The sequence below is a fragment of the Staurois parvus genome, unplaced genomic scaffold (assembly GCF_062004578.1).
Source record: "Staurois parvus isolate SC_StPar_1 unplaced genomic scaffold, SC_StPar_1.0 ptg000332l, whole genome shotgun sequence".
In the NCBI taxonomy this organism is placed as follows: Eukaryota; Metazoa; Chordata; class Amphibia; order Anura; family Ranidae; genus Staurois; species Staurois parvus.
This window is the reverse complement of record NW_028318128.1, coordinates 1,591,232-1,606,703: the sequence shown is the minus strand read 5'-3', so window position 1 is coordinate 1,606,703 and position 15,472 is coordinate 1,591,232. Positions and strand designations below refer to the sequence as shown.

General features: G+C 40.9%; 1 protein-coding gene across 1 annotated transcript in view; it reads left to right on the top strand.

Moving 5' to 3' along the window:
* Positions 1 to 15,472, top strand: part of LOC149457267 (uncharacterized) — a 226,851-nt gene that overhangs the window by 14,210 nt on the left and 197,169 nt on the right. The window contains exons 12-47 of the mRNA XM_089683961.1: positions 166 to 1,176; positions 1,234 to 1,413; positions 1,471 to 1,829; positions 2,028 to 2,151; positions 2,338 to 2,453; positions 2,643 to 2,907; positions 3,034 to 3,306; positions 3,493 to 3,714; positions 3,772 to 3,874; positions 3,989 to 4,281; positions 4,339 to 4,560; positions 4,783 to 5,715; positions 5,773 to 5,973; positions 6,031 to 6,231; positions 6,289 to 6,690; positions 6,877 to 7,278; positions 7,465 to 7,790; positions 7,920 to 8,196; positions 8,383 to 8,708; positions 8,838 to 9,114; positions 9,301 to 9,638; positions 9,858 to 9,960; positions 10,018 to 10,419; positions 10,477 to 10,698; positions 10,885 to 11,064; positions 11,122 to 11,459; positions 11,679 to 11,781; positions 11,839 to 12,240; positions 12,427 to 12,648; positions 12,706 to 12,885; positions 12,943 to 13,344; positions 13,474 to 13,674; positions 13,861 to 14,186; positions 14,316 to 14,592; positions 14,722 to 14,922; positions 15,109 to 15,434. Of these exons, the coding sequence (XP_089540087.1) occupies positions 166 to 1,176; positions 1,234 to 1,413; positions 1,471 to 1,829; positions 2,028 to 2,151; positions 2,338 to 2,453; positions 2,643 to 2,907; positions 3,034 to 3,306; positions 3,493 to 3,714; positions 3,772 to 3,874; positions 3,989 to 4,281; positions 4,339 to 4,560; positions 4,783 to 5,715; positions 5,773 to 5,973; positions 6,031 to 6,231; positions 6,289 to 6,690; positions 6,877 to 7,278; positions 7,465 to 7,790; positions 7,920 to 8,196; positions 8,383 to 8,708; positions 8,838 to 9,114; positions 9,301 to 9,638; positions 9,858 to 9,960; positions 10,018 to 10,419; positions 10,477 to 10,698; positions 10,885 to 11,064; positions 11,122 to 11,459; positions 11,679 to 11,781; positions 11,839 to 12,240; positions 12,427 to 12,648; positions 12,706 to 12,885; positions 12,943 to 13,344; positions 13,474 to 13,674; positions 13,861 to 14,186; positions 14,316 to 14,592; positions 14,722 to 14,922; positions 15,109 to 15,434 (10,736 nt within the window). The remainder of the gene's footprint in view (positions 1 to 165; positions 1,177 to 1,233; positions 1,414 to 1,470; positions 1,830 to 2,027; positions 2,152 to 2,337; positions 2,454 to 2,642; positions 2,908 to 3,033; positions 3,307 to 3,492; positions 3,715 to 3,771; positions 3,875 to 3,988; positions 4,282 to 4,338; positions 4,561 to 4,782; positions 5,716 to 5,772; positions 5,974 to 6,030; positions 6,232 to 6,288; positions 6,691 to 6,876; positions 7,279 to 7,464; positions 7,791 to 7,919; positions 8,197 to 8,382; positions 8,709 to 8,837; positions 9,115 to 9,300; positions 9,639 to 9,857; positions 9,961 to 10,017; positions 10,420 to 10,476; positions 10,699 to 10,884; positions 11,065 to 11,121; positions 11,460 to 11,678; positions 11,782 to 11,838; positions 12,241 to 12,426; positions 12,649 to 12,705; positions 12,886 to 12,942; positions 13,345 to 13,473; positions 13,675 to 13,860; positions 14,187 to 14,315; positions 14,593 to 14,721; positions 14,923 to 15,108; positions 15,435 to 15,472) is intronic.

Below are 15,472 nucleotides of genomic sequence, written 5' to 3'. Positions count from 1 at the left end.
GTGATAAATCACCAAGTGATGAAGAGGACGACCCACTGAATCCAAACAAACCAAAAGATGGGGGAAAGCCAAATAGAAAACCTCAAACACCAGGAACTAAAAATCCGAATGGAAAAGACCAAGGACAAGGTGAAAAATCACCAAGTGATGAAGAGGACGACCCACTAAATCCAAACAAACCAAAAGATGAGGGAAAGCCAAATAGAAAACCTCAAACACCAGGAACTAAAAAGCCGAATGGAAAAGACCAAGGACAAGGTGAAAAATCACCAAGTGATGAAGAGGAGGAGCCACTAGATCCAAACAAATCAAATGATGGACAAAGGCCAAATAGAAAACCTAAACAACCTGCTACAAAACTACCACGCGATCCAAATCAACCCTCAGATAGACGTAAACCAACTGATCCAGACAAAAAGCCTGACACTAGACAACCAACCAAAAAAGACAAAAGACCAGATGAAAAATCACCAAGTGATGAAGAGGACGATCCACGGAATCCAAACAAATCAAAAGAGGGGGGAAAGCAAAACAGAAAACCTCAAACACCAGGAACTAAAAATCCAGATGGAAAAGACAAAAGACCAGATGAAAAATCACCAAGTGATGAAGAGGACGAGCCACTGAATCCAAACAAACCAAAAGATGGGGGAAAGAAAAACAGAAAACCTAAAGAACCAGGAACAAAAAATCCAGATGGAAAAGACCAAGGACAAGGTGAAAAATCACCAAGTGATGAAGAGGACGACCCACTGAATCTAAACAAACCAAAAAATGGGGGAAAGCCAAATAGAAAACCTCAAACAGCAGGAACTAAAAAGCCGAATGGAAAAGACAAAGGACAAGGTGAAAAATCACCAAGTGATGAAGAGGAGGAGCCACTAGATCCAAACAAATCAAATGATGGACAAAGACCAAATAGAAAACCTAAACAACCTGCTACAAAGCTGCCACGTGATCCAAATCACCCCTCAGATGGAAGTAAACCAACTGATCCAGACAAAAAGCCTGACACTAGACAACCAACCAAAAAAGACAAAAGACCAGATGAAAAATCACCAAGTGATGACGAGGACGAGCCACTGAATCCAAACAAACCAAAAGATGGGGGAAAGCAAAAAAGAAAACCTAAAGAACCAGGAACTAAAAAGCCAGATGGAAAAGACCAAGGACAAGGTGAAAAATCACCAAGTGATGAAGAGGATGACCCACTGAATCCAAAAAAAACAAAAGATGGTGGAAAGCCAAATAGAAAACCTCAAACACCAGGAACTAAAAATCCAGATGGAAAAGACAAAAGACCAGATGAAAAATCACCAAGTGATGAAGAGGACGAGCCACTGAATCCAAACAAACCAAAAGATGGGGGAAAGAAAAACAGAAAACCTAAAGAACCAGGAACTAAAAAGCCAGATGGAAAAGACCAAGGACAAGGTGATAAATCACCAAGTGATGAAGAGGACGACCCACTGAATCCAAACAAACCAAAAGATGGGGGAAAGCCAAATAGAAAACCTCAAACACCAGGAACTAAAAATCCGAATGGAAAAGACCAAGGACAAGGTGAAAAATCACCAAGTGATGAAGAGGAGGAGCCACTAGATCCAAACAAATCAAATGATGGACAAAGACCAAATAGAAAACCTAAACAACCTGCTACAAAGCTGCCACGTGATCCAAATCACCCCTCAGATGGAAGTAAACCAACTGATCAAGACAAAAAGCCTGACACTAGACAGCCAACCAAAAAAGACAAAAGACCAGATGAAAAATCACCAAGTGATGAAGAGGACGAGCCACTGAATCCAAACAAACCAAAAGATGGGGGAAAGCAAAACAGAAAACCTCAAACACCAGAAACTAAAAATCCAGATGGAAAAGACAAAAGACCAGATGAAAAATCACCAAGTGATGAAGAGGACGAGCCACTGAATCCAAACAAACCAAAAGATGGGGGAAAGAAAAACAGAAAACCTAAAGAACCAGGAACTAAAAAGCCAGATGGAAAAGACCAAGGACAAGGTGAAAAATCACCAAGTGATGAAGAGGACGACCCACTGAATCCAAACAAACCAAAAGATGGGGGAAAGCCAAATAGAAAACCTCAAACAACAGGAACTAAAAATCCGAATGGAAAAGACCAAGGACAAGGTGAAAAATCACCAAGTGATGAAGAGGACGACCCACTGAATCCAAACAAACCAAAAGATGAGGGAAAGCCAAATAGAAAACCTCAAACACCAGGAACTAAAAAGCCGAATGGAAAAGACCAAGGACAAGGTGAAAAATCACCAAGTGATGAAGAGGAGGAGCCACTGAATCCAAAAAAAACAAAAGATGGTGGAAAGCCAAATAGAAAACCTCAAACACCAGGAACGAAAAATCCAGATGGAAAAGACAAAAGACCAGATGAAAAATCACCAAGTGATGAAGAGGACGAGCCACTGAATCCAAACAAACCAAAAGATGGGGGAAAGAAAAACAGAAAACCTAAAGAACCAGGAACTAAAAAGCCAGATGGAAAAGACCAAGGACAAGGTGAAAAATCACCAAGTGATGAAGAGGACGACCCACTGAATCTAAACAAACCAAAAGATGGGGGAAAGCCAAATAGAAAACCTCAAACAACAGGAACTAAAAAGCCGAATGGAAAAGACAAAGGACAAGGTGAAAAATCACCAAGTGATGAAGAGGACGACCCACTGAATCCAAACAAACCAAAAGATGACGGAAAGCCAAATAGAAAACCTAAACAACCTGCTACAAAGCTGCCACGTGATCCAAATCACCCCTCAGATGGAAGTAAACCAACTGATCAAGACAAAAAGCCTGACACTAGACAGCCAACCAAAAAAGACAAAAGACCAGATGAAAAATCACCAAGTGATGAAGAGGACGACCCACTGAATCCAAACAAACCAAAAGATGGGGGAAAGCCAAATAGAAAACCTCAAACACCAGGAACTAAAAATCCGAATGGAAAAGACAAAGGACAAGGTGAAAAATCACCAAGTGATGAAGAGGAGGAGCCACTAGATCCAAACAAATCAAATGATGGACAAAGACCAAATAGAAAACCTAAACAACCTGCTACAAAGCTGCCACGTGATCCAAATCACCCCTCAGATGGAAGTAAACCAACTGATCAAGACAAAAAGCCTGACACTAGACAGCCAACCAAAAAAGACAAAAGACCAGATGAAAAATCACCAAGTGATGAAGAGGACGAGCCACTGAATCCAAACAAACCAAAAGATGGGGGAAAGCAAAACAGAAAACCTCAAACACCAGGAACTAAAAATCCAGATGGAAAAGACAAAAGACCAGATGAAAAATCACCAAGTGATGAAGAGGACGAGCCACTGAATCCAAACAAACCAAAAGATGGGGGAAAGAAAAACAGAAAACCTAAAGAACCAGGAACTAAAAAGCCAGATGGAAAAGACCAAGGACAAGGTGAAAAATCACCAAGTGATGAAGAGGACGACCCACTGAATCCAAACAAACCAAAAGATGGGGGAAAGCCAAATAGAAAACCTCAAACAACAGGAACTAAAAATCCGAATGGAAAAGACCAAGGACAAGGTGAAAAATCACCAAGTGATGAAGAGGACGACCCACTGAATCCAAACAAATCAAAAGATGAGGGAAAGCCAAATAGAAAACCTCAAACACCAGGAACTAAAAAGCCGAATGGAAAAGACCAAGGACAAGGTGAAAAATCACCAAGTGATGAAGAGGAGGAGCCACTGAATCCAAAAAAAACAAAAGATGGTGGAAAGCCAAATAGAAAACCTCAAACACCAGGAACTAAAAATCCAGATGGAAAAGACAAAAGACCAGATGAAAAATCACCAAGTGATGAAGAGGACGAGCCACTGAATCCAAACAAACCAAAAGATGGGGGAAAGAAAAACAGAAAACCTAAAGAACCAGGAACTAAAAAGCCAGATGGAAAAGACCAAGGACAAGGTGATAAATCACCAAGTGATGAAGAGGAGGAGCCACTAGATCCAAACAAATCAAATGATGGACAAAGACCAAATAGAAAACCTAAACAACCTGCTACAAAGCTGCCACGTGATCCAAATCACCCCTCAGATGGAAGTAAACCAACTGATCAAGACAAAAAGCCTGACACTAGACAGCCAACCAAAAAAGACAAAAGACCAGATGAAAGATCACCAAGTGATGAAGATGACGAGCCACTGAATCCAAACAAACCAAAAGATGGGGGAAAGCAAAACAGAAAACCTCAAACACCAGGAACGAAAAATCCAGATAGAAAAGACAAAAGACCAGATGAAAAATCACCAAGTGAGGAAGAGGACGAGTCACTGAATCCAAACAAACCAAAAGATGGGGGAAAGAAAAACAGAAAACCTAAAGAACCAGGAACTAAAAAGCCAGATGGAAAAGACCAAGGACAAGGTGAAAAATCACCAAGTGATGAAGAGGACGACCCACTGAATCCAAACAAACCAAAAGATGGGGGAAAGCCAAATAGAAAACCTCAAACAACAGGAACTAAAAATCCGAATGGAAAAGACCAAGGACAAGGTGAAAAATCACCAAGTGATGAAGAGGACGACCCACTGAATCCAAACAAACCAAAAGATGAGGGAAAGCCAAATAGAAAACCTCAAACACCAGGAACTAAAAAGCCGAATGGAAAAGACCAAGGACAAGGTGAAAAATCACCAAGTGATGAAGAGGAGGAGCCACTGAATCCAAAAAAAACAAAAGATGGTGGAAAGCCAAATAGAAAACCTCAAACACCAGGAACGAAAAATCCAGATGGAAAAGACAAAAGACCAGATGAAAAATCACCAAGTGATGAAGAGGACGAGCCACTGAATCCAAACAAACCAAAAGATGGGGGAAAGAAAAACAGAAAACCTAAAGAACCAGGAACTAAAAAGCCAGATGGAAAAGACCAAGGACAAGGTGAAAAATCACCAAGTGATGAAGAGGACGACCCACTGAATCTAAACAAACCAAAAGATGGGGGAAAGCCAAATAGAAAACCTCAAACAACAGGAACTAAAAAGCCGAATGGAAAAGACAAAGGACAAGGTGAAAAATCACCAAGTGATGAAGAGGACGACCCACTGAATCCAAACAAACCAAAAGATGACGGAAAGCCAAATAGAAAACCTAAACAACCTGCTACAAAGCTGCCACGTGATCCAAATCACCCCTCAGATGGAAGTAAACCAACTGATCAAGACAAAAAGCCTGACACTAGACAGCCAACCAAAAAAGACAAAAGACCAGATGAAAAATCACCAAGTGATGAAGAGGACGACCCACTGAATCCAAACAAACCAAAAGATGGGGGAAAGCCAAATAGAAAACCTCAAACACCAGGAACTAAAAATCCGAATGGAAAAGACAAAGGACAAGGTGAAAAATCACCAAGTGATGAAGAGGAGGAGCCACTAGATCCAAACAAATCAAATGATGGACAAAGACCAAATAGAAAACCTAAACAACCTGCTACAAAGCTGCCACGTGATCCAAATCACCCCTCAGATGGAAGTAAACCAACTGATCAAGACAAAAAGCCTGACACTAGACAGCCAACCAAAAAAGACAAAAGACCAGATGAAAAATCACCAAGTGATGAAGAGGACGAGCCACTGAATCCAAACAAACCAAAAGATGGGGGAAAGCAAAACAGAAAACCTCAAACACCAGGAACTAAAAATCCAGATGGAAAAGACAAAAGACCAGATGAAAAATCACCAAGTGATGAAGAGGACGAGCCACTGAATCCAAACAAACCAAAAGATGGGGGAAAGAAAAACAGAAAACCTAAAGAACCAGGAACTAAAAAGCCAGATGGAAAAGACCAAGGACAAGGTGAAAAATCACCAAGTGATGAAGAGGACGACCCACTGAATCCAAACAAACCAAAAGATGGGGGAAAGCCAAATAGAAAACCTCAAACAACAGGAACTAAAAATCCGAATGGAAAAGACCAAGAACAAGGTGAAAAATCACCAAGTGATGAAGAGGACGACCCACTGAATCCAAACAAATCAAAAGATGAGGGAAAGCCAAATAGAAAACCTCAAACACCAGGAACTAAAAAGCCGAATGGAAAAGACCAAGGACAAGGTGAAAAATCACCAAGTGATGAAGAGGAGGAGCCACTGAATCCAAAAAAAACAAAAGATGGTGGAAAGCCAAATAGAAAACCTCAAACACCAGGAACTAAAAATCCAGATGGAAAAGACAAAAGACCAGATGAAAAATCACCAAGTGATGAAGAGGACGAGCCACTGAATCCAAACAAACCAAAAGATGGGGGAAAGAAAAACAGAAAACCTAAAGAACCAGGAACTAAAAAGCCAGATGGAAAAGACCAAGGACAAGGTGATAAATCACCAAGTGATGAAGAGGAGGAGCCACTAGATCCAAACAAATCAAATGATGGACAAAGACCAAATAGAAAACCTAAACAACCTGCTACAAAGCTGCCACGTGATCCAAATCACCCCTCAGATGGAAGTAAACCAACTGATCAAGACAAAAAGCCTGACACTAGACAGCCAACCAAAAAAGACAAAAGACCAGATGAAAGATCACCAAGTGATGAAGATGACGAGCCACTGAATCCAAACAAACCAAAAGATGGGGGAAAGCAAAACAGAAAACCTCAAACACCAGGAACGAAAAATCCAGATAGAAAAGACAAAAGACCAGATGAAAAATCACCAAGTGAGGAAGAGGACGAGTCACTGAATCCAAACAAACCAAAAGATGGGGGAAAGAAAAACAGAAAACCTAAAGAACCAGGAAATAAAAAGCCAGATGGAAAAGACCAAGGACAAAGTGAAAAATCACCAAGTGATGAAGAGGACGACCCACTGAATCTAAACAAACCAAAAGATGGGGGAAAGCCAAATATAAAACCTCAAACAACAGGAACTAAAAAGCCGAATGGAAAAGACAAAGGACAAGGTGAAAAATCACCAAGTGATGAAGAGGACGACCCACTGAATCCAAACAAACCAAAAGATGACGGAAAGCCAAATAGAAAACCTAAACAACCTGCTACAAAGCTGCCACATGATCCAAATCACCCCTCAGATGGAAGTAAACCAACTGATCAAGACAAAAAGCCTGACACTAGACAGCCAACCAAAAAAGACAAAAGACCAGATGAAAAATCACCAAGTGATGAAGATGACGACCCACTGAATCCAAACAAACCAAAAGATGGGGGAAAGCCAAATAGAAAACCTCAAACACCAGGAACTAAAAATCCAGATGGAAAAGACAAAAGACCAGATGAAAAATCACCAAGTGATGAAGAGGACGAGCCACTGAATACAAACAAACCAAAAGATGGGGGAAAGAAAAACAGAAAACCTAAAGAACCAGGAACTAAAAAGCCAGATGGAAAAGACCAAGGACAAGGTGATAAATCACCAAGTGATGAAGAGGACGACCCACTGAATCCAAACAAACCAAAAGATGGGGGAAAGCCAAATAGAAAACCTCAAACACCAGGAACTAAAAATCCGAATGGAAAAGACCAAGGACAAGGTGAAAAATCACCAAGTGATGAAGAGGAGGAGCCACTAGATCCAAACAAATCAAATGATGGACAAAGACCAAATAGAAAACCTAAACAACCTGCTACAAAGCTGCCACGTGATCCAAATCACCCCTCAGATAGAAGTAAACCAACTGATCAAGACAAAAAGCCTGACACTAGACAGCCAACCAAAAAAGACAAAAGACCAGATGAAAAATCACCAAGTGATGAAGAGGACGACCCACTGAATCCAAACAAACCAAAAGATGGGGGAAAGCCAAATAGAAAACCTCAAACACCAGGAACTAAAAAGCCGAATGGAAAAGACCAAGGACAAGGTGAAAAATCACCAAGTGATGAAGAAGAGGAGCCACTAGATCCAAACAAATCAAATGATGGACAAAGACCAAAGAGAAAACCTAAACAACCTGCTACAAAGCTGCCACGTGATCCAAATCACCCCTCAGATGGAAGTAAACCAAATGATCAAGACAAAAAGACTGACACTAGACAGCCAACCAAAAAAGACAAAAGACCAGATGAAAAATCACCAAGTGATGAAGAGGACGACCCACTGAATCCAAACAAACCAAAAGATGGGGGAAAGCAAAACAGAAAACCTCAAACACCAGGAACGAAAAATCCAGATGGAAAAGACAAAAGACCAGATGAAAAATCACCAAGTGATGAAGAGGACGAGCCACTGAATCCAAACAAACCAAAAGATGGGGGAAAGAAAAACAGAAAACCTAAAGAACCAGGAACTAAAAAGCCCGATGGAAAAGACCAAGGACAAGGTGATAAATCACCAAGTGATGAAGAGGACGACCCACTGAATCCAAACAAACCAAAAGATGGGGGAAAGCCAAATAGAAAACCTCAAACACCAGGAACTAAAAATCCGAATGGAAAAGACCAAGGACAAGGTGAAAAATCACCAAGTGATGAAGAGGAGGAGCCACTAGATCCAAACAAATCAAATGATGGACAAAGACCAAATAGAAAACCTAAACAACCTGCTACAAAGCTGCCACGTGATCCAAATCACCCCTCAGATGGAAGTAAACCAACTGATCAAGACAAAAAGCCTGACACTAGACAGCCAACCAAAAAAGACAAAAGACCAGATGAAAAATCACCAAGTGATGAAGAGGACGACCCACTGAATCCAAACAAACCAAAAGATGGGGGAAAGCCAAATAGAAAACCTCAAACACCAGCAACTAAAAAGCCGAATGGAAAAGACCAAGGACAAGGTGAAAAATCACCAAGTGATGAAGAGGAGGAGCCACTAGATCCAAACAAATCAAATGATGGACAAAGACCAAATAGAAAACCTAAACAACCTGCTACAAAGCTGCCACGTGATCCAAATCACCCCTCAGATGGAAGTAAACCAACTGATCAAGACAAAAAGCCTGACACTAGACAGCCAACCAAAAAAGACAAAAGACCAGATGAAAGATCACCAAGTGATGAAGAGGACGAGCCACTGAATCCAAACAAACCAAAAGATGGGGGAAAGCAAAACAGAAAACCTCAAACACCAGGAACTAAAAATCCAGATGGAAAAGACAAAAGACCAGATGAAAAATCACCAAGTGATGAAGAGGACGAGCCACTGAATCCAAACAAACCAAAAGATGGGGGAAAGAAAAACAGAAAACCTAAAGAACCAGGAACTAAAAAGCCAGATGGAAAAGACCAAGGACAAGGTGAAAAATCACCAAGTGATGAAGAGGACGACCCACTGAATCCAAACAAACCAAAAGATGGGGGAAAGCCAAATAGAAAACCTCAAACAACAGGAACTAAAAAGCCGAATGGAAAAGACCAAGGACAAGGTGAAAAATCACCAAGTGATGAAGAGGAGGAGCCACTAGATCCAAACAAATCAAATGATGGACAAAGACCAAATAGAAAACCTAAACAACCTGCTACAAAGCTGCCACGTGATCCAAATCACCCCTCAGATGGAAGTAAACCAACTGATCAAGACAAAAAGCCTGACACTAGACAGCCAACCAAAAAAGACAAAAGACCAGATGAAAAATCACCAAGTGATGAAGAGGACGAGCCACTGAATCCAAACAAACCAAAAGATGGGGGAAAGCAAAACAGAAAACCTCAAACACCAGGAACTAAAAATCCAGATGAAAAAGACAAAAGACCAGATGAAAAATCACCAAGTGATGAAGAGGACGAGCCACTGAATCCAAACAAACCAAAAGATGGGGGAAAGAAAAACAGAAAACCTAAAGAACCAGGAACTAAAAAGCTAGATGGAAAAGACCAAGGACAAGGTGAAAAATCACCAAGTGATGAAGAGGACGACCCACTGAATCCAAACAAACCAAAAGATGGGGGAAAGCAAAATAGAAAACCTCAAACAACAGGAACTAAAAAGCCGAATGGAAAAGACCACGGACAAGGTGAAAAATCACCAAGTGATGAAGAGGACGACCCACTGAATCCAAACAAACCAAAAGATGAGGGAAAGCCAAATAGAAAACCTCAAACACCAGGAACTAAAAAGCCGAATGGAAAAGACCAAGGACAAGGTGAAAAATCACCAAGTGATGAAGAGGAGGAGCCACTAGATCCAAACAAATCAAATGATGGACAAAGGCCAAATAGAAAACATAAACAACCTGCTACAAAACTACCACGCGATCCAAACAACCCCTCAGATAGACGTAAACCAACTGATCCAGACAAAAAGCCTGACACTAGACAACCAACCAAAAAAGACAAAAGACCAGATGAAAAATCACCAAGTGATGAAGAGGACGATCCACGGAATCCAAACAAATCAAAAGATGGGGGAAAGCAAAACAGAAAACCTCAAACACCAGGAACTAAAAATCCAGATGGAAAAGACAAAAGACCAGATGAAAAATCACCAAGTGATGAAGAGGACGAGCCACTGAATCCAAACAAACCAAAAGATGGGGGAAAGAAAAACAGAAAACCTAAAGAACCAGGAACAAAAAATCCAGATGGAAAAGACCAAGGACAAGGTGAAAAATCACCAAGTGATGAAGAGGACGACCCACTGAATCTAAACAAACCAAAAGATGGGGGAAAGCCAAATAGAAAACCTCAAACAACAGGAACTAAAAAGCCGAATGGAAAAGACAAAGGACAAGGTGAAAAATCACCAAGTGATGAAGAGGACGACCCACTGAATCCAAACAAACCAAAAGATGACGGAAAGCCAAATAGAAAACCTCAAACACCAGGAACTAAAAAGCCGAATGGAAAAGACCAAGGACAAGGTGAAAAATCACCAAGTGATGAAGAGGAGGAGCCACTGAATACAAAAAAAACAAAAGATGGTGGAAAGCCAAATAGAAAACCTCAAACACCAGGAACTAAAAATCCAGATGGAAAAGACAAAAGACCAGATGAAAAATCACCAAGTGATGAAGAGAACGAGCCACTGAATCCAAACAAACCAAAAGATGGGGGAAAGAAAAACAGAAAACCTAAAGAACCAGGAACTAAAAAGCCAGATGGAAAAGACCAAGGACAAAGTGATAAATCACCAAGTGATGAAGAGGACGACCCACTGAATCCAAACAAACCAAAAGATGGGGGAAAGCCAAATAGAAAACCTCAAACACCAGGAACTAAAAATCCGAATGGAAAAGACCAAGGACAAGGTGAAAAATCACCAAGTGATGAAGAGGAGGAGCCACTAGATCCAAACAAATCAAATGATGGACAAAGACCAAATAGAAAACCTAAACAACCTGCTACAAAGCTGCCACGTGATCCAAATCACCCCTCAGATGGAAGTAAACCAACTGATCAAGACAAAAAGCCTGACACTAGACAGCCAACCAAAAAAGACAAAAGACCAGATGAAAAATCACCAAGTGATGAAGAGGACGAGCCACTGAATCCAAACAAACCAAAAGATGGGGGAAAGCAAAACAGAAAACCTCAAACACCAGGAACTAAAAATCCAGATGGAAAAGACAAAAGACCAGATGAAAAATCACCAAGTGATGAAGAGGACGAGCCACTGAATCCAAACAAACCAAAAGATGGGGGAAAGAAAAACAGAAAACCTAAAGAACCAGGAACTAAAAAGCCAGATGGAAAAGACCAAGGACAAGGTGAAAAATCACCAAGTGATGAAGAGGACGACCCACTGAATCCAAACAAACCAAAAGATGGGGGAAAGCCAAATAGAAAACCTCAAACAACAGGAACTAAAAAGCCGAATGGAAAAGACCACGGACAAGGTGAAAAATCACCAAGTGATGAAGAGGACGACCCACTGAATCCAAACAAACCAAAAGATGAGGGAAAGCCAAATAGAAAACCTCAAACACCAGGAACTAAAAAGCCGAATGGAAAAGACCAAGGACAAGGTGAAAAATCACCAAGTGATGAAGAGGAGGAGCCACTAGATCCAAACAAATCAAATGATGGACAAAGGCCAAATAGAAAACCTAAACAACCTGCTACAAAACTAACACGCGATCCAAACAACCCCTCAGATAGACGTAAACCAACTGATCCAGACAAAAAGCCTGACACTAGACAACCAACCAAAAAAGACAAAAGACCAGATGAAAAATCACCAAGTGATGAAGAGGACGATCCACGGAATCCAAACAAATCAAAAGATGGGGGAAAGCAAAACAGAAAACCTCAAACACCAGGAACTAAAAATCCAGATGGAAAAGACAAAAGACCAGATGAAAAATCACCAAGTGATGAAGAGGACGAGCCACTGAATCCAAACAAACCAAAAGATGGGGGAAAGAAAAACAGAAAACCTAAAGAAACAGGAACAAAAAATCCAGATGGAAAAGACCAAGGACAAGGTGAAAAATCACCAAGTGATGAAGAGGACGACCCACTGAATCTAAACAAACCAAAAGATGGGGGAAAGCCAAATAGAAAACCTCAAACAACAGGAACTAAAAAGCCGAATGGAAAAGACAAAGGACAAGGTGAAAAATCACCAAGTGATGAAGAGGACGACCCACTGAATCCAAACAAACCAAAAGATGACGGAAAGCCAAATAGAAAACCTCAAACACCAGGAACTAAAAAGCCGAATGGAAAAGACCAAGGACAAGGTGAAAAATCACCAAGTGATGAAGAGGAGGAGCCACTGAATACAAAAAAAACAAAAGATGGTGGAAAGCCAAATAGAAAACCTCAAACACCAGGAACTAAAAATCCAGATGGAAAAGACAAAAGACCAGATGAAAAATCACCAAGTGATGAAGAGAACGAGCCACTGAATCCAAACAAACCAAAAGATGGGGGAAAGAAAAACAGAAAACCTAAAGAACCAGGAACTAAAAAGCCAGATGGAAAAGACCAAGGACAAAGTGATAAATCACCAAGTGATGAAGAGGACGACCCACTGAATCCAAACAAACCAAAAGATGGGGGAAAGCCAAATAGAAAACCTCAAACACCAGGAACTAAAAATCCGAATGGAAAAGACCAAGGACAAGGTGAAAAATCACCAAGTGATGAAGAGGAGGAGCCACTAGATCCAAACAAATCAAATGATGGACAAAGACCAAATAGAAAACCTAAACAACCTGCTACAAAGCTGCCACGTGATCCAAATCACCCCTCAGATGGAAGTAAACCAACTGATCAAGACAAAAAGCCTGACAATAGACAGCCAACCAAAAAAGACAAAAGACCAGATGAAAAATCACCAAGTGATGAAGAGGACGACCCACTGAATCCAAACAAACCAAAAGATGGGGGAAAGCCAAATAGAAAACCTCAAACACCAGGAACTAAAAAGCCGAATGGAAAAGACCAAGGACAAGGTGAAAAATCACCAAGTGATGAAGAGGAGGAGCCACTAGATCCAAACAAATCAAATGATGGACAAAGACAAAAGAGAAAACCTAAACAACCTGCTACAAAGCTGCCACGTGATCCAAATCACCCCTCAGATGGAAGTAAACCAACTGATCAAGACAAAAAGCCTGACACTAGACAGCCAACCAAAAAAGACAAAAGACCAGATGAAAGATCACCAAGTGATGAAGAGGACGAGCCACTGAATCCAAACAAACCAAAAGATGGGGGAAAGCAAAACAGAAAACCTCAAACACCAGGAATGAAAAATCCAGATGGAAAAGACAAAAGACCAGATGAAAAATCACCAAGTGATGAAGAGGACGAGCCACTGAATCCAAACAAACCAAAAGATGGGGGAAAGAAAAACAGAAAACCTAAAGAACCAGGAACTAAAAAGCCAGATGGAAAAGACCAAGGACAAGGTGATAAATCACCAAGTGATGAAGAGGACGACCCACTGAATCCAAACAAACCAAAAGATGGGGGAAAGCCAAATAGAAAACCTCAAACACCAGGAACTAAAAATCCGAATGGAAAAGACCAAGGACAAGGTGAAAAATCACCAAGTGATGAAGAGGAGGAGCCACTAGATCCAAACAAATCAAATGATGGACAAAGACCAAATAGAAAACCTAAACAACCTGCTACAAAGCTGCCACGTGATCCAAATCACCCCTCAGATGGAAGTAAACCAACTGATCAAGACAAAAAGCCTGACACTAGACAGCCAACCAAAAAAGACAAAAGACCAGATGAAAAATCACCAAGTGATGAAGAGGACGACCCACTGAATCCAAACAAACCAAAAGATGGAGGAAAGCCAAATAGAAAACCTCAAACACCAGGAACTAAAAATCCGAATGGAAAAGACCAAGGACAAGGTGAAAAATCACCAAGTGATGAAGAGGAGGAGCCACTAGATCCAAACAAATCAAATGATGGACAAAGACCAAATAGAAAACCTAAACAACCTGCTACAAAGCTGCCATGTGATCCAAATCACCCCTCAGATGGAAGTAAACCAACTGATCAAGACAAAAAGCCTGACACTAGACAGCCAACCAAAAAAGACAAAAGACCAGATGAAAAATCACCAAGTGATGAAGAGGACGACCCACTGAATCCAAACAAACCAAAAGATGGGGGAAAGCCAAATAGAAAACCTCAAACACCAGGAACTAAAAAGCCGAATGGAAAAGACCAAGGACAAGGTGAAAAATCACCAAGTGATGAAGAGGAGGAGCCACTAGATCCAAACAAATCAAATGATGGACAAAGACCAAATAGAAAACCTAAACAACCTGCTACAAAGCTGCCACATGATCCAAATCACCCCTCAGATGGAAGTAAACCAACTGATCAAGACAAAAAGCCTGACACTAGACAGCCAACCAAAAAAGACAAAAGACCAGATGAAAGATCACCAAGTGATGAAGAGGACGAGCCACTGAATCCAAACAAACCAAAAGATGGGGGAAAGCAAAACAGAAAACCTCAAACACCAGGAACGAAAAATCCAGATGGAAAAGACAAAAGACCAGATGAAAAATCACCAAGTGATGAAGAGGACGAGCCACTGAATCCAAACAAACCAAAAGATGGGGGAAAGAAAAACAGAAAACCTAAAGAACCAGGAACTAAAAATCCAGATGGAAAAGACAAAAGACCAGATGAAAAATCACCAAGTGATGAAGAGGACGACCCACTGAATCCAAACAAACCAAAAGATGGAGGAAAGCCAAATAGAAAACCTCAAACACCAGGAACTAAAAATCCGAATGGAAAAGACCAAGGACAAGGTGAAAAATCACCAAGTGATGAAGAGGAGGAGCCACTAGATCCAAACAAATCAAATGATGGACAAAGACCAAATAGAAAACCTAAACAACCTGCTACAAAGCTGCCACGTGATCCAAATCACCCCTCAGATGGAAGTAAACCAACTGATCAAGACAAAAAGCCTGACACTAGACAGCCAACCAAAAAAGACAAAAGACAAGATGAAAAATCACCAAGTGATGAAGAGGACGACCCACTGAATCCAAACAAACCAAAAGATGGGGGAAAGCC